General features: G+C 44.4%; 1 protein-coding gene across 6 annotated transcripts in view; it reads right to left on the bottom strand.

Annotated features, from left to right (window-relative positions):
- TRAF3 (TNF receptor associated factor 3) overlaps nt 1-18,964 on the bottom strand; it is a 114,064-nt gene that overhangs the window by 15,632 nt on the left and 79,468 nt on the right. For 5 of the 6 annotated variants that reach the window (XM_058567754.1, XM_058567753.1, XM_058567756.1 and 2 more), the window contains 6 exons: nt 16,844-17,105; nt 14,716-14,767; nt 11,856-11,960; nt 11,073-11,240; nt 3,973-4,053; nt 1,082-1,156 (listed from right to left, as the gene is read on the bottom strand). In XM_058567754.1, the coding sequence (XP_058423737.1) occupies nt 1,082-1,156; nt 3,973-4,053; nt 11,073-11,240; nt 11,856-11,960; nt 14,716-14,767; nt 16,844-17,105 (743 nt within the window). The remainder of the gene's footprint in view (nt 1-1,081; nt 1,157-3,972; nt 4,054-11,072; nt 11,241-11,855; nt 11,961-14,715; nt 14,768-16,843; nt 17,106-18,964) is intronic. The other variant, XM_058567758.1, reaches the window with a different exon arrangement.

The following is an 18,964-nucleotide window of genomic DNA, read 5'->3' as shown; positions in this document are numbered from 1 at the left end:
CATACAAAACATAAACAATCTACAGAGTACATAAGATGTAGACCATTTCAGAGTTAGTAATAAGCACATGAAAAAGTACTTCATATATTTAAGGAAATAATTGGTATGAAAGTATAATTTGTTTTGATATTGGAAAATTACGAAGCCACAGAAAGCATTTTAATGATCTCCAAAACATATACTCTGTACAGAGAATATTCATATATATATGTTGATATAAGTATTGCTATATATAAACATATATATACACATACACAGAATGAATGGTACTACATACGACATAACGGTGGTGAGGGCTCAGGCTCAGTAGTGACTGAAGCAAAGGGAACGCTATCAGTCATTCTTGCTCTTAGGCTTTTTACTAAGAAAATACTAAGATGACAATATCTCTGCAATGATTTCATAAAAATGTATCGATAATACAAAAAATTAAATATAAAATACCTTAATTATAATATATACTGCCCTTTGATAGTTTTAAGATTAAGATATATATTTAAATGAAAACTCAGTTCAAATTCACTAGCAATCTCAGACGTGTAAAAAAAAAAATAAATGACAAAAAACCATAAACAGGTTTCTCACAGCAGACATGTGGCAGTGACGGAGACGTCCTCTCCACACTGTTCTCCCGGGACGTGTGGCATGTAGATAAAATGCATTTATGGACACACGTGTGTGTGATCCTTACGACTGTGTATCGATGCACACAATCTAAAACCACGTTCGGTTTGATATTTATTTATATTCAAGCAACAATTTCCATAACAATCTATCTAGAAACCCACCACATGTCAGTCCTATTTGTCCCATTTACTAGCTGGTTTTAGATGTCGAAGTTCTCCTAATGTGCTGACTTCCTTCTCAGCACAGGTGTCTACCTGATGTCTCAAAACACCACTGGAATGGAAAGCGAGCACCCACGTCTGCTGCATGCGGCTTTTGCCACCCATGCAACAGGGTGATTCGGTTCCATGACAAAGACTAAAAGTCCAGAACTTGCATGTTAAAATGTTACTATAATAACTTTCTCTCACGGCAGAATGTCAGTGACTGGGAAGGACAAATGTTGGATACTGACCTGAAAAACGCAGCCATAGCGCTTAAAACTACAGGTGCTGGGGGCATTGACACACTCTGACAAGTGTGCACTCAACTGCAACGGGAAAGAGACGTGAGTTGTGGCACAAACGTTTGCATGAAAATGTTCAAACATATTAAGGGCACAGATAGCATCTGGGTTGTACTATTACAAATGGTGTTTATCAGCTACAGGTGTATATATATCATCTGCTTCCTAGACTTATATGCAGTAAATATACGGTATCATCACGTGTATACACATAGATACACCAATATACAGAAATACATTTACTGTAACATTTCTTAAACTTGCAGTTTCTTTAGAACAAATTGTTCAAAATGTGACATGCCATCTGCAGTGCCAGAATTTAAAAAAGAAAGGAAAAAAACATAAACTGAAATGCACATTTAAAGACTATAAACAAAAATTGCATGAAACACAAAAAATAGAAAGCATTCAGGATGCAACTGGGTCACACACCTAATATACAGTGCACAAAAATAAATCTATTTTCAAAGCAAGCTTACACAATGTACCATTATTCTCAACACTTAAGATAACTGGAGATGAGTTTTTCCTTCTTCTGAAAAGACTGTTTTCCCTCTGTATGGCCATAAATTCATGTAGCTTCTTAAAGACTTCTAAGGTCCATCTAACGACATGAATCTTAATATTGTCACCTCTAATTGATGGAAGAAAATTAGGAGGGATTGGGAAAGGGTAACTCATCTTGCAAGGAAAAACCCTTTTGTTCAGCTTAAATGCTGGCAAATCATCAAATAAAAACCACTTATGATGTCCCCTCAAGAGAAAAGGGAATTGACATGTCTACATTTTAAAGACACAGTGTTATTATTAGGCTAATACAATTTAAGGATAGTTTCTTCTTTTATTGAAGAAATTCTCATCAGGAAACTCTAGGGACAGATCTTATATATAAAAGACAATTAGACCCTGAATTAGGAGAGCAGGTATGTGAGCACAGTGCACAGCGACCTGGGAACGGGTTTTCCATGTGCCAACACACATGTATTCCTAGGGGCTCATGGGATGTGTCACTCTGGCAGGTGCAGTTAGTTTCTACAACGCCTCCTCTGTCTACCAGAACAGACAGTCCTTTCTCTTCAGTCAGCAGGACAGAGAGGAAAGTGGATCACAGGACTGCTCTCTCACCCTGTTCCGACTGCTAAAGGTGAGGGCCAATGCCATGGAGGCTGCCTGAGGGACCCACCTGACCACTGCCAAGGCCAACCTTTGTGGAAGGTCTCTAAGCCAGGGCAGAGTCATGGTGGTCACAGATTTAGCAGCTTAGCACACTTGACGTCCCTCTGAACCCAGCCAGGAAGCTATGGCCCGCACCTGGAGGAAAGCACCCAAAAGGTACATTACAGGTGACAGGCAGAGAAATGCGGCATGAAACTGTGCACATAGTAACGTCAATATAAAAATTTTTAAATATATTCTTTTAGTTCCATGAATACAATCGTGGATCTAACCAGCTAACGCTTGTAACATTAAAATCAGGAAAATATTGAGTTTGACGTTATTTTCAGCACACTACTATAAATTTAGGGTCATACTTTTTCCTAAATTGGCTTTACTGTCATTACTCTCAGAGCCCTAAAGGATTTACAGGAGCTTTGAAATAGAGGCAAGAATAATCTATAGACCAATAGCACCTTTCACCGGAAACCCAAGATAAACGCAGCTTTAAAGATTTTTTAAAATAAAAATAACTTAGAAGCAAAACGCAGGCAGCTTTTGTCGCTAATTCAGATAGCCCTGACTGAGTGAAAATTTAGGAAAGTGTATAAAACCCCGGAAATTATTTCAACAGTACAGACTCTTCATACATTCACTTTAACAGAGGGACTTTCCAGTTATGGAAATAATCTACATGTATTTCCCCGCCACTCCTAGAGGCACGCTCAGGGCCCAGGGACCACTGTCACCAGCCAAGATCCTGCCCTCACCCAGCAGAGTCAACTTGTGGTGAGGACGCACCTCAGGTGAAAGTGGTTCTCAGGAGTCTTCTCTGCACCCTGTGTCCCTGGCCCTAGGCACACACAGGTCCTCCTGCTAAGTGGGGATGTGAGAGATTGACTCTCCCCTCCAACACCCAGTGGTAAAATTCCAGGATGCTGAAAGGCTCAGTTGAGCAGGCTCCTCAGATCAGAGCACCCAGGACTAAGGGGACCAGCTGGGGGACTAGGGGGCGCATGCACCACTGAGCCCACAGGAGCCCACACAGCTCCCTGAACAGCAACCAAAAGGGCTCCTGGTCAGGATTGGACGCAAAACCATTAAGAATCCTGGGAATTTTTCCATCTGGATATATCCTGATCAAATGAAGTTAATGCAAAATATACTTGCCTTAAAGAAAGCATGCCCAAGGGCAGTGTAAAACACACGGCCTCTCAGAGGCCGCACAGGTGCCTTCCTGGTGGCCCCTGAAATGCGGGAGCTGCCCCTACGCCCACCTGCTCCCCAGCGTCATTCCCACACAGTTCTGCAGTATCTCTAAATTAATTTATTTTCTTGAGATAATCTTACAGTAACTCCTATTTTATAGATTTAAAAATAAGGTTTTTTTAGAACCTTTTCAAAAAGTGTCACCTTTGCTTGCATTGTAAAATAATCCCATTTTTCTCAATTCTTAACAATACTTTGCTCTGAATTTACCACTTTGTGGCTTTTAATTGCTTGCTTCTGAAATTTCTGACTCCTAAAAATAGCATGAGGTTTTTCATTGTTTGTCTACTATACGTATCACTATCATGATCTGTGAAAACCTCTGATTTCAGCTATTACGGAAAGAGTGGAGTCTGTGGCACACTAGTCCTGAACTCCGCACAAACTCCTGAACAGGCCCTGGCCAGGTCCCTTACCTCGCTCCTCAGAAGAGTCTGGACACTGCACTTATGAGGGCAGGACACCACCACGCAAGGACACTCAGTGTCTTCGTGTTTCTGGAGGAGGAAAAGAAAGTGTCGTCAACATTGAAACATACAACCCCCTTCCTTCAGATCCCACCAATGTTCCCACTGTCCCCATGTGAACTCAAAGGAAGAGCTCTGCCACTCATATGACATTTGGATGACTCCTTACATTTAAACAGTTTGAGTGCCCCAAAATAAGGCATCTCAGAAGATCTACTCAAATCTGACTAGTTAGGGCAACTTGTGGGAGAACGGTCACCAGAGGTGGCATCAACACAACAGCTTCCCTGGCGCGCACTCAGGCAGACTCGGTCCTTACTCGCATTCACACTGCAGGCAGATGGTGGACTGGGACTTGGCCCACTGTCCAGCCTTTGCTGGCTGGAGAGAAGGACAGTTTTCCTTTGGCCTCGTAGTTTGGGGTCTGGAAATGATGCTTCTCAAATGCCTGAAAACAGCATGATCTACTGGGTATTTAAATTACTGTCCTGAAATCTTTAGTGCATGGAAAACATGGATAAATTCTAGTCTAACTCTTCTCTGGATGGCACAAATTTCAACCTCATAGAGCGTGGATGCTGGCAAACTTTCAACCCAATGCCATAGGCACCTACTGGGCAACTGTCCAGTGCATCTGTCCACAAGCGATGCGAGGGCATAAACTCCCAAGACATCAGACTCAGGAGCCCTGGAGAGCACCACCAAACGCATGACAAAGGGCCGCTGGAGAGAGATTAACGCAGCCAGAGCCAGAGGTGTAAATACATGCTAAATAACACAATTTGTGGGAGGACAGTCTCCTGGAGGAGGCATCACTAAGCAAAAAGGAAACTCGGAGATGTTTCCTCTGTGGATCTGGGACTCTTCCAATTCCCCTAATCTGCTTTTTCAGATCCTGTCTGGGACTCCACAGTTACGCTGTTGTTAAGTTGAATGACGGGGGAGCACTTGCTGAGAGCCTCAGTCTGACTAGGCAGGTGTGTGGGCCATGGACAACAGTGGCCTAAGTGAGGACGCTCCTCTCCTCTGAGGAGGCCTGGAGCCAGGCACACATTCAGCTTTCTTCGGCATGTTTTTAAGTCTCTTGTCTCTACAAGTGGGTGCACTGTGGGTCTGCAGCACAGAGATGATACCTACAGCACACAGCTGCTCTGAGGGATGTGGCTGCTCTACTCCTGGGCGTGGTCCTCAGAGACCCATAGAGCCCACAGAGGGCAAGTCCACGGCCCTTCAGAGCTCATTAGAAGGCACTTGACTGGACTGACCAGCAGGCTTCCCACAAAGGGGCACCACATAGGAGCACTGGCTTTCCATTCTGCCTGGCTATGCTCAGAACCCTTAAGAGTTCCCAGGTGTCAAAGCTTTCTCTGTCTTTCAGTGGGAAACCTCTGACAGATGGCTTCACCTCCCTGCCTCACTTGTAAATGGGGGAGTGACTGGACCTCCCTCACAGGGGAGCTATGAGGATTGAATCAGTCATGGGCCTGGAGAGCTAACATGGCAAATGTTCCACAGATGCTACACTTCCTTCCTGAATCTGCCCTTGATCCCACCTTCATTCACCAGGCCAGGCATGCACAGGGTGCTGGGGTCAGCCCAACGAGGACAACTAGGAACAGAGACAATTAGATAATAACCACTGTGGCAAGGGGCCAGGGAAGCTCAGGGTGCTGGCAGACATAATGGGGGTGGCCCAGGAAGGGGAGCTCTGCAGAAGAAGCAAGGGTCGGGGCAGTGTTCCAGGACGGCAGGGCAGGGGATGGCCGGAGGTGAAGCTGAGGGGCCATCTGGGCCAGACCAATCAAGATCTTGTTGTACCTTTGCAGATTTGTGCAAGATTATCTGAATGATAAATTTCTAGAAGTAGGCTTTGCAAATATCAGAGGGTACAGGTATTTAAATGGGATTTTGATAGATATTACCAAACTACTTCCAATAACCCTAGACAAACACACTCCATTATCGTGAGAATGATTGCTCCTGCACCCTTGTCAATTCTATCAAACTTTTCAATCTTTGACAATGTGATAGGCGAAAAACGCCATGAGTGTGATCTGCAATTCTTTAATAATGTGTGGTTAAGCATATTTTTGATATTTATTAATCATTTATATTTCCTGTAAATTGCCTTTTCATGGCTTCTGCCCATTGTAGTGGGTTGAACAGTGACACTCCCCCGCTCAAAGTTCATGTCTACCTGGAACGTCAGAATGGAACCTTATTTGGAAATAGGGTCTTTGCAGATGTAATGAGTTAAGAGGAGGCCACACTGGATTAGGGTGGGCCCTGAATCTATTGACTGGTGTCCTTACAAGAGGAGAGGACATACACCAGGAAGGCTGCCCTGTGGAGACAGAGACTGGAGTGATGCAGCTGCAAGACAAGGAACGCCAAGGATCACACCACCAAAAGTTAGGAAGGGGTAAGGAAGGAGTCTTCTCTAGAGCCTTCAGAGGGAGCACGGCCCTGACAACACCCTGGTTTTGGATTTCTAGCCTCCAGAACTGTAAGGGAACAAATTTCTATTGTTTTAAGCCACCAAGTTTGTGGTACTTTGTTACAGCAGCCAAAGGAAAATAATACACCCATTAAAAAAAATTGATAGGGGCCAGCCCGGTGGCGCAAGCAGTTAAGTGCGCGCACTCCACTGCAGAGGCCCGGGGTTTGCCGGTTCGGATCCCAGGCGTGCACCTATGCACCACTTGTCAAGCCATGCTGTGGCGGCGTCCCATATAAAGTGGAGAAAGATGGGCATGGATGTTAGCCCAGGGCCAGTCTTCCTCAGCAAAAAAGGAGGAGGATTTGGGGCCGGCCCGGTGGTGCAAGCAGTTAAGTGCGCGCGCTCCACTGCAGCGGCCCGGGGTTCACCGGTTCGGATCCTGGGCGCACACCAACGCACTGCTCGGCAAGCCATGCTGTGGCGGCATCCCATATAAAGTGGAAGAAGATGGGCACGGATGTTAGCCCAGGGCCAGTCTTCCTAGGACAGCAAAGAAAGAGGAGGATCGGCAGATGTTAGCACAGGGCTGATCTCCCCATGAAAAAAAAAAAAAAGAGGAGGATTGGCAGATGTTAGCTCAGGGCCGATCTTCCTCACACACACAAAAAATTGATAATCTATTGAGATGTAAGAACTCTCTGTATATTAATAAAATCAGTCTTGTCTATAAAATTAAATGAAACTTTGATACATACACAGAGTAGATGTAACACACGTGTGAGTCATAAAGCATAACTACATAGTGAACACACACTGGGACAAGAACGTAACTAAGTACCTTCCATCTACCTGTGTGTTCCTCTCCTATCTCATGCCCACCTTTCCCCCAAGGAGTAACCACTAAAACCACAAACTTGTATCTTGTGTTTCTACTTCCTTTACTTAGTAAACAAGTTTCATTACACACATACTTATGCTAGACAACATACTGTTCCATTTTGACTGCTTTTGAATTTTATTAAATTCTACCCTATGAGTCTTCTGCAACCTGGCTCAGTATTATGCTTCTCAGGCTAACCCCTGTGTTGCATATAGCTGCAGGTCCTCAACTGTCACTGTTGTATGATAATACTGTCATATATCTTCCCCTGCCATATCACACACAGTCTACTGTGTCCACCCACAACTGATATGTCCATTCTCCAGCTGATGGACATTTGGACTGTTTCCAGATTTCTGCTGCTCTGGTTATGCTTGACCATACTTGCTGGTGTGTATGTGCAACAGTTTTCTCTCACATCTAGAAGAGGAACTACTAATTAATTGAGTACATGAATGTTCCATCTAATAAAATATTGACAAATCATTTTCCAAAGTGGCTGTAGCTGTATATATATATATATATATATATACACACACACATACATTTTCCCATGAGATCTTTATAATTCTGACTTTTCAAAAATGAACATAACTGTTTAAAGAGACTGACTCTAGACTAAATGTAAAAGAAGAGATTTTTTTTCTGACACTTTAAATTATGCTGACCTACAGATTAAAAAAAAAACCAACCTGAAAATGGCTGATTTAATGCCAATACCATGGTTTAAACACAGAACAGAAATTCTCACATGAACGGCAAGGGGCTAGAGCTTCAATGCTTTAACAATCTATATTTTGTCAACATTTCATGTATCTGACAAAGATGCAGGAAAGTCAGGCTGACCTGGGCCTTTAAGTCTGCCTATGTTAGACAGTCGCTTTTTCTAAAAATAAACTAAACGCCTGAGAGGATGAGACTAAGTGTGTTAGAGTTAACAGAACAAGACTTGGAAATCAAATCATGCCACTGACAGGACAGGAGGCCAGGGCAAGTCCTGGAACCTTCCTTGGTGTTCGAGGAAGTGAGCATGCAATTGCCTTGCTAGTGTTAAGGGTTTCAAGAGTCAGGGGAGGGGGTGCACTAGCTGTGACCTCAAACAGGCGTGCCTCTTATAATCCTTACAGGCCCTGACAGAAAGGAAAAATGTCTTAAGATACACTTCAGTGTCAACATCATCAAAACAGTTTAAAAACAGTTTTCATCACAAGAGTGTAGTAAGATTTATAAAGACTATTAATTTGCACAATTCAGGTCTCAAACTTGCTAATTATCATTTTTTACCTCTGCACCTGTTGTGCCTCTCTCCCCTGTCTGCAGTCAACAAATTTAAGACCCAGATCAAATCAAATGCCACCTCCTCACCAAAGCCTTCCTTGACCCCATCAGGCTAGTTAATTGGCCCTTCCTTACTGGTGCTATATTCGTAGCACAGTTACAGTTCTTTCTGAACTACGGTGTATTCAATTGTGTATCCGGCTGTCTCCCTCACCAGACCATGAAATGAAGGGGAGAGACTGCAGTTTATTCTCCTGTGCATCCTGAGCAACTAGCTCAGGGTCTGGTGCCCAACGGGCACTCAACAAATGTCTTGTGAATCCATATGCTATGTTGTTATTTTAAAACCAGTCTCTTTACAGCCTCGTCTGACACTCAGAGTCAGTTACTCATATGATGTTTAATTGACACGCTCTACAATTCTTTCTCAAATGAAAATTAATTCCTGGATTCTATTCTGCAAAAAAAGGTAACTGATTTTTGCAAAATGCAACTTTGATAGCAACATACTAACATGTATAAGGTTTGGACTATTGCTCATTAGGTACATGTCTCATTCACTTGAATTTAATTACTGAAGGAATTATTCAATTATGACAAATACTATTGCTATTTTCCAAAGGGGATGGCACAGTTCTTAAAAGTTCTTAATAACTGGAAACATCTACAGAATCATACAGGAAAAAAGTTTCACAACGAAAGAAAGTCAAAGGTGTAGGAATGTTATACAAAGTGAGGTAAATGTGGGATTATAAAGTGGAGCACATCTCATTTCATACAGAAACACAAAAACTTTTCCTAAACTTTGGTCATTAAGTGTGCCAGAATATCCACCAGGAATTTGACCGTGGCCCTCACACCCTGGCTGCACTTCCATAGTCTCCTCTCATCTGATGATCCCATCAGTCATCATTCTGCCAAGTCCAAAGGTCAATTCCCAGCCCCTTCCTGCTTAGCCTCTCAGCAGCATCTGCCCTACCTACCTTACCATGCCCTCCAGCTCCCCCTGCCTCTGGGACACCACTGTCCTGATGTTCCTTTGCTGGATGACCTCCCCTCTTAGCACTTTGTAAGCATTCATGTGTCCCAGGCCTCTGTCCTCTGACTTGGGCTCTCCTCTTCAGTTGCTCCAGTCCCATAACCACAAGGACCATCGATTAATACATATCTGCAGCCCAGACCACTCCCCAGTTCTCTCCCCAAGCCTGTTCTCCTCAGCTGAGCCCCATCTTGGTAGAACACTATGGTTCATCCAGCTGCTCTAATTATAAATACTGAGCGTCATCCTTTACTCATACTCCATATCTGAGCCATCAACTAATCTCACTGGCTCTACTTTCAAAACCTACCCCAGGACTACTGCTCCTCCCTCCCTTGCCCTGCTCCCCTTGTCCAAGCCAACACCATGCCTCGTGTCCATGCTTTCCCCTTACTCCCAGCCCCGCACCCTCCATGTCTACCTGTCATACCCGCCAACAATGGAACTCTGACAATGTCACCTCCTTGCTCAACGATGCCCAGTGCCTGCCCCGCACCCTCTAGTCTGCCTCCATCACCTTCACACCTCACCTTGGTTCCATGCACAGGAGCCATGCTGGCCTCTCCCAGTCCCTGAAATTCACTGCCAAGTTAGTTCCATCTCAGAGGCTGTGTGCTCTCTGCTGCTCCCTCTGCTCAGAGTGCTCTTCCCGCATCCGTCCCTGACCACCTCTGAAAGCCAGCCCTGATCTCCCTTCTTCCCCTGAGGCCAGTTTATTTTTCTTCATAGTACTGATCACTGCCATACATTATATGTTTGCCTGTTCATGATCTTTTCCCACTGGAAGAGTGAGCTTCCCCACTGAACCCTCAGCATCTAGCACAGTGTCCAGCACATGGTAGGTACTCAACAAACGGACAAATATTTGAGGGTTACTACACCACTGATTGTTTTTATAGTTTGTCCTCCACCCCCAATCTCTCTTTCTCTTTAATTTACAGATAAGTGATCTGATTCTAACATGTGCACAATGTAGAACTGTGCCAGATAATCGATGTATGAAAAAATATTAAATTCTGATCTCTCCCCAAGACAGACAGCTGCACTTCAATACTGCAGGATAAATTACCCTGTTGAGTGATGGCTATGTCACAGAGCTGGAAGAGATGAAGCAATCTAACACGATTTCGAGGCCATTCCCTGGGACAAGAGAAAAATTCTACCTTTTTTGAATAATTAGTTTTCCTTTTTTTTGGCACTGACAGTCAATGAAGGCAATGGAAACTGTTAATTACGTAAATCAAAATGGGCAAAACAAATGAAGCTTAACTCCGAAATAAAGCCAGGTGAAAACTGCTATTTACTCCTGTCTTTTCTCTTTATTCCTGTTAGAACAGTCATTTAAAAAGCTATTCTGTGGACAAATTACACCTGGATCAAGAGGAAGCAGGTAAAACAAGAAAACACTGCACCTGCAACGTGATCATTGGAACCTGACTCTTGCAGTGACTGCACGTGGCCTCGCGGTATTTACAGGCCTTCTCTACGTGATCACGCAGGTCTTTTCTCAACACTTTCTCTTTGCAGTCAGCACGAACACAAGTAAGTTCTTCAAACTGGCAGTCGTTCTTTAAATGCACCTGTAAGACATTTCGAAGTTCTTAATCAGCAAAAAATTCAATCTGAAATACCAGATTCTGGCCTCTACGCAATTAAATCCTACAGCAATGTTTCTACCTGCCGTTAGACCAGTTTTTCACAGAGGAGAGTGACAAATGTATCAAGAGACAATGAATTTCATATTCTATTTAGCGATTACTCAAACTACACTGCTTTTAAAGAATTAAGTCAACTCTTCTTCCTGGATAACTAAATGGCTATCTGTTAAGGACTTTGTTTTATTCCAATTCAAATATCCTTTCAGGATAAAATATGATACTAATCAAAAAAACATAAGATATTATGAAGAATTTCCTGGTAAAAAAAAAAAAGAGGTTTTAATGGGCCTTCCAAAATTAAAATTCAATTCAGATTTCTTTCTATTCTAAACAGAGTGGAGGTGTTTAAAAACCAGTTGACAATTCAGCCAGTGATGTTGTAAAAATAACATCTCATAACTAAATGGCTTTGACTGCTTTCATATTTGGATGTACTTTGAAAGATTAATGTAAACATGGTCTTAAGGAGCCACATCAGGCTGACCAGGCACTCGTATTTCTTAACGTAAAAACCTACCACATTGCTTCAGTACTTACCAGCAGATGTCCCAGGGTTAACTGCTCTGTACAACCTCTACTCTCATTCCTACAATATATCTGAAGAGCCAGAATCTCTCTCTTGCAGCAATTATCCTTGAACACCTGAAATTGAAAGACAGTTATTTTAGAGGATTAATATTTCTTAATCTCCACATGCTGCTACCTTGGGCAAGGCAAAACCACTTTAAAAAAATCATGAGAGCATCTCTTAAGTGGACCTCAGAAAGCATTAAAGACCATCTTAATTTCTAATTTCTATAAGTAGAATGAAGGAGCTGCCGCTACTAAGAGACATAATTTAAATAATACAACCTTAACTATCATCTTCTATTAGATAAGCCAAAAGAAAACAAGTTATACTAAATAATTAAAGATCACTTTGGGACATTCAAACATTTTGGATAAACTATGACATAATCTCAAGGTGGGGGCACACCAGAACCAAGTTCACATTTGGACTCTGGGGACTTCCAGGAGCCAGCACTGCGAAGGTGGCAATGGGTGGTACACCTCCGATCAAGGGACAAAGGGTAAAACCCACTACAACTCAATGCCTTTTTAGGCTTTTTATGCTTGCTAGAGAAACAGAAATTACTGTAAAAGATCATATCTTACAGATTGTTTGAAGAACATTTACTTCGGTTCCTTCTCTTAAGCTTATGTAACAACTCATTTTTCACTACAAGAGAGGCACTAGCTTGCTATTAAAAAAACTCTTTTAAATATATATTGCAGACTGAGGTCAATCCAATAATGAAAACGTTTCCCTTTGAAAATGAAAAACTTCCCTTCTTTAATTTTATTTTTCCCTTAGAAAACAAGTATGCTCACTCCTTCTAACAACACATTTTACACCAGCTTAGTCCTCAGGCACTTCTAAGAAACTCCCACATACTAATACTCTAGAACAGTGGAAAAATAGACAGGGACCTTAATATGCCTTTCTCAAGCAAAGAAATAGAATCAACAGCTGTTAAGAGTTAAAAATAAACTAATTTGGAGTCAAATCTAATCCTTTAGAAACACGACTTTTTTTAAAAGGTCATAATTTATGATACTAAAGTCAACAAAATAGGTATTTTTTTAATTTATTTATTGTGTGTGTGTGTGCGCGCGCGCGCGCGCGCGCGCGCGAGGAAGATTAGCCCTGAGCTAACATCTGTTGCCAATCCTCCTCTTTTTGCTGAGGAAGATTGGCCCTGGGCTAACATCTGTGCCCATCTTCCTTTACTTTATTTGTGGGATGCCACCACAGCACGGCTTGAAGCGTAGGTCCACACCCAGGATCCAAACCTGAGAACCCCAGGCCACTGAAGCGGAGTGCCCAAATTTAACCACTACACCACGCGGCTGGCCCCGCCTATATAGGTATTTTTAATCAGTAAGAAATAAGCTTCTTTTTTGTGCCATCAAGTTTTTTAAGTCATTTTAGTTTAACTTTATAGATTGAAAACATCAGAATAATAAAAGTATAGAATCTTAGAGCTGAAAAGGATCTCATATTATTTACTGCAACTGTCCCACTTAATAGACCCGAGACCCCATGGCGGGGGGCGGGCCAACATCAGTGACCCGCTGACAGCAGATCTCAGTCTCCTGGGGTCCCTCTTTCCCATGAGGATCCATGGGGTTAGTCAGTCTCATTTACGATTCTTCAACAAAACTAGTAATTTTTCCTCAGCTATCAATGCCATTGAAAAATAAGGATAATAATTCTGAATAATGAAATGGAAACACTAAAAAACCATCTCAGTCCATTGTTTCAGCCTTCTCTCTCAATCACATTGGTTAGATACATGTTAACAAGTTAATAGGTTAGTTACCCCATTAAGATAAAGGGTCAAGTTAAGTAATTTGTTTTTCTTAAAAACAATCCCGTCCCTGTTACTAACTAACTGAAGTCTTCAGCAGCCAGCAAATGCTAAGGAAGAAAAGATACACGGACAGTCTCTCAACTGTCCTGGGCAAGTTACATCAGATGCCCTTGTGCTAGCAGCCCAGGGGCACCTGTCGCCAGCAACCCTCAAATCACTGCACACACCTAAGCTGCCCTGACAACAAACAATGTACAAAGTGCTTTAGACAGGAAAGCTCCAGAGCAAAAATTTTATTGTACAATTTAATGACCTACATTTAAAAAACTGTTAGATTCATTAATCAAAATATTGGAACCATACATTTTTATTGATATTTTAAGTATTTAAGAATGAGTCGTTTCAAACTAAAAGTGTGCCTGGCAGGGTTTGGCAGTGCGTGGATGACCACAGAGATGCCACGAGAGGGAGGGTTTCAGGGCCCCTGGAGGGAAGCTGGTGGGCGACCCAGATCACCCCTGTGCTCTGAGAGTCTGCACTCACATCCATAAGTTTTCGCTGGCGCACACAATCGCGTGGGAGAGGGAAGGGGCTGAAATCTCACATGTCTAATGACTTCAAGATGCTGCATGGGGGCCAGGGAAAGAGCACATTCAACGGTACCCCTCAGACTAGCACGTTTTTAAGAGGCGAGTACAAGCTGTCTGGAATAAAGACCCGAGATGACAGCACGCATCTCTGCACTTTACTTACACTGACTCCTCCACTCCTCCCACACCTCCTGGGGGTCTTAGGGGGTGGTACCATTACTGTTACAGGTGAGCAGACAGGCTCAGAGGGTGAAGCACCTCCCTGAAGTCACACAGCTGGGCAGATGCTGAGCAGATCTGGCCCGTCTGTCCAGGTGCTTACATGACATGGTCCTCTGCCTTGACCCTGCTGCATCAGCTGACAAACTCCAAGATAAAACTAGAGCGCATGAGCACTGGATGCAAACTATGTGGAAAGTACTATCAGATTAAAACTTAAAAACCCAAGAATACCTTATCTTTAATGATGCCTTCTTGACACGCAGTACATTTTGGGCTTGAGGAGCTGAGAGGAAACACATAACAAACACATTAGGGCAGAAGTCCCTTTCTCATTTGAGTCTACTAGATACGCTGAACCATTCACTTCCCGGTCAGGCTTGCTGTATGAAGTTCAGAGCAACAACCAGAGCTTCAGGATGCCATGGTGAATTCAGTTTAAACATAAAGCCACAGGAGAAAAGGGCTACATTTTTTTAATGGTAATTTTTCATAAGGAAGTTTTTAAGCAGAACAGCTTAGATCAGTCCCGCTTTGAAAGCCCCCTTTCAATTAAAAGTGAAATCTTTTTTCAGAAACCAAAACTAGTTCTCTGTGGAGGGGCTCTTCAGTATGAGTATCCAAAGCTTACTAGGAGAGCCTTTAAATGGTCTTGCTTTATAAAAACAGCCAGTACTTTCTCCACAAGCTATTTTTCTTCACAGTATATTGAAAGGCCAATGCAATTCCACCAACCTTAACAGTACAAGAATTTAAAGCTGACCCTGTCTAAAGAAACCATAGTCTCCTATATTATTCTCATCCCCAAACTCAGGACATGAGCCACTGCCTCCAGCTTGTCTTCTTTTGGACTTGATTCCTACCCCATTCTGTGCTTGGAAATCACCTCCTAAAGAGTAAAAATAAAAACTAAGTTTGAGCCCTTTCTACTTCCATGGCCCCTGCCCTAGACAGCCTAAGGACTCCAAGAGTCCAGGCCAGGCAGCATCAGCAGAGGCTTCAGGGAGGAGGAGGCAGGGTCAGGCTCCACAAGCCTGGAACGCTGGGCAGAGAGCTGAGGGCTAATGGGGGAGGAAATTAATGCATTTTAAAATAAATGCTCATTCATTTAGACTATGTTAATATGGGGCTTGTGTTAAATTGTTTTAATCATATGAATCTTTTCACATCCTTAGACCCCAGGGCTGAGCAGCTTCTGGGTGGGATCCCCTGACACCTGCAAAACGTGGAAGAAGAGGAGAGCCAGGAGCAGAGAAAGAACGAAACCAGAAGAGGAACAGCCCCTAGAATACCCCCTCCCTCGGGGCTCACCACAACCAGCGGGCCTCCCCCTGGCCCAGAGCTGCAGTCCAGGTTCATGTGTTCAGGGAAATCAGGTGCTCTGAGCCTACTGATTCACTAAGCTCAACTCAAGAGGTATTTTACCCACAAGTGGGTGAAGCTGAGTTCATTGTTTGGGATAAGTGGATAAAACCACAGCCAGAAGTACCCAGAAGAGGGTGACAGGGGAGGGGAGGCTGGCTGCTGTGCGGCCATCAAGGCCCGTGTCCTCAGTGGCGAATCAGGAAGGGAAGCGGGGCAGCCTTCCCAGGCCTGTGAGCCCTGATGATGGGGACCGAGTCAGAGCGTGTCCTGCCCTAACCCCAGTGCCCAGCACCATGCCCAGAAAATACCTGCAAGATGAACGAAGACGCTTTCTTGGCCAATGTTATTTCTGCTGTAAAACTGCAGCCTGCCTCACTGACTCCCCTTGTGATTCTAAAATGGCATCGCTATTCAGCTGACAAGGGCTTCCAAGGGCTCGGTGCGGGTTCTACTCACACTTGGTGGGTAAATGTGCACAGACTGGATTTCTACTCAGGTTAGGGACGTGTCCAGTCCTTCCCGTTCACCCTGTCCTCCTCAACTCCTCCCCACCAGAGCACCTGCACTTTAAGAACTCCTTTGTCATTTGCTGATGGGTGTGTCTCCTCCACGGAACTGTGAGCTCCTCAAGCAAAACTCAGCAACATGGATGGGGGACACCAGGCACAGAGTGGCCAGTGCCATCAGGAAAGCGGCAGGAGCAGGAGAGACTTTACAGGAGGTGCTTAGGGGAGAAGAAGACAGAACTCTGGGGGACAGGGCTGGGTAGTCCAGGGGGCAGGTCACAGAGGCCTCAGAAAACTCAGGTGTGAGGTCCTACTGGGTTTCCTTAAATGATTCACAAGCTGGGCTCTGAGAATTTTATTTGTGCTTCTTCAGAGTTTTAAACGTTTAGAGTTTATTTTTTAGAGAAATAAACGAAGGAGTGGGTGGAAGAGTGAGACTGGAGAAGCTGCAACACACAGCAAACCCAAAGCAGGGCGGTCGGGGTGCCTACCTCAGCAGGGCGGCCATGCAGGTCTCACAGAAGCGGTGTCCACACTCAGTCTGCTTCGGGTTACACAGCACCAGGCGGCACTTCTCGCACTTGTACTTGTCCTCCACCGTCTTCACAAACCTTTCTTTGTAACCTCCTTGTTCAGGGACGAAAACTGCCGTGCTGGCACCTCGGTCAGGGTGCAGCTTTAGCGGTGGGTTAGTCTGCAGGGTGCCAGAGGAGTCCATCTTCTTACTCGACTCCATCTTAGGAAAGAGAAATTCTGTGGAGAAAAAATAACAATAACTGAGTCAAGTGCGATCACGTCATCCTGCGCAAGGAAATAAACACAGCCCTGGAAAAGCCAAAGTGTCTGAGAGGTATTTTCTTTCAGTTTTAAGTAACACACGAGAACCCTTCCTGATTTTAACATGTGACGGGAACATCACACGATCCAACGTACGTCCTTCCTTTCTACTTCACCCAAATACTAGTTAATGTTACTATTCAAAAAACTTTCTAAAAGGTGTAAATTGTATTTTAAGGTGCTTTAAAATACAGATAATAGGGCTGGCCCCGTGGTGTAGCGGTTGAGTGCGCGTGTACCGCAGCTGGCGGCCCGGGTTCGGATCCTGGGTGCGCACCAATGCACCGCTTGTCAGGCCATGCTGTGGCGGCGTCCCATATAAAGTGAAGGAAGATGGGCACAGATGTTAGCCCAGGGCCAGTCTTCCTCAGCAAAAAAGAGGAGGATTGGCATGGATGTTAGCTCAGGGCTGATCTTCCTCACACACACAAAAAAATACAGATAATACTTTGCTGTGCTGTAACTTCAAATTTGATGCATCATCCCGATATTTTGACCGAAGCAACAGCCATTCTCAGCTAATTTTATTTCCTAGTTAGCCTCACTGCCAGAGGACAGTCTCGATGACATAACTCAGGGGTGGCCTGTCCCACTTGGATGGCATCACAGTCAAGCCTGTGGTCAGAACTCTGTCTCTCATTCTGACAACAGCACTTACTGGTTGACGGTGTCTGCAGACTCCTGGTGCTACTCGTTCCACAGTGTGACCCCACGAGTGTGCGCCCACAGTGCCCTGGTCTGGGAGTGACATGACTGGCGTTTAGCTTCCACCTGCACCCACCCAGCCCCACCTCACTTTACCAACCCTGCAACGACAGGTCCCGCACTGTGCACTGCAGAGCTTCAGCTTTGGTAAATCCATCGTGGATTTACTGGTACTTTCATGCCTGGGGTCAGAGCTGGTGGAAGGGACATTGCGACTGGACGGGTCTCCCGTGCCTGTCTGGGCAGGGTCTCCTACCGTACATGGTGACAAGTGCACAGATGGCTGGTTCCCACCTGCAAGCTCCTATCAATAGGCAAAGTAAGCAGTGCCTAGTAATGAGCCACAAAGATCCCAGCCTGAGCAGTCCCGCCAGCTGAGGTGCACGGTAGTGCATCTGGCGAATCGACAGAGGAAGTTTCTTTCAAAACTCACCAGGTATCTCAAAAACCACATTGTGTCCTTGCTCAATCTATTTCTGCTACTTACAAAAACAAGGGCCAAGTGCTTTCTACTCACGAGATCCTAGGCATCTATCCCCCATCCCCACCCTCATCTCCTCAGTGTGAGGCTCACCATGAGCTGGTGCTAAAGTGTGGCTGCACACCCCAGGTTTACTGGACCACAGGGTGCTCAGAGGTGGGCAAGGCACAGGGCCCACTCTCTCCAAGCCTTGTTCCTTGCATCGCCTCTTTCTGAGGCTGAAAGAAGGAACGTTTCATGGCTGGGGATGTATAGGAACTAAGGCCGGCAGCAGAACGTTTGACAGATAAATGAATTGGTGTTCTAGCCACACTCGGATTAGTTTTAATAAAATAGAACATTACTGTGGCAAAATGTGACAGCCTTCTGTGAAACCTGTCTATTTGTAAAACCCCTCCAAAATTTTCAAAATGACCTTGAAAGGCCAGCGACCTTTTGCTCACAAACTGATCAGCAGGAAGGTGCCTGGTACTAACCTTGCCTGTCAGAGAAAAGGGTCAATCTGCCGCCCACCAGCCACCTCACCTCTGGCCACACACACCCTCCCCTGGTCTCCACACTGGGCCTTTGCTTCCACAGATGCTCTAGG

Source organism: Diceros bicornis, chromosome 24 (assembly GCF_020826845.1).
Source record: "Diceros bicornis minor isolate mBicDic1 chromosome 24, mDicBic1.mat.cur, whole genome shotgun sequence".
NCBI classification, from domain to species: domain Eukaryota; kingdom Metazoa; phylum Chordata; class Mammalia; order Perissodactyla; family Rhinocerotidae; genus Diceros; species Diceros bicornis.
This window is presented reverse-complemented; position numbering and strand designations above follow the sequence as displayed.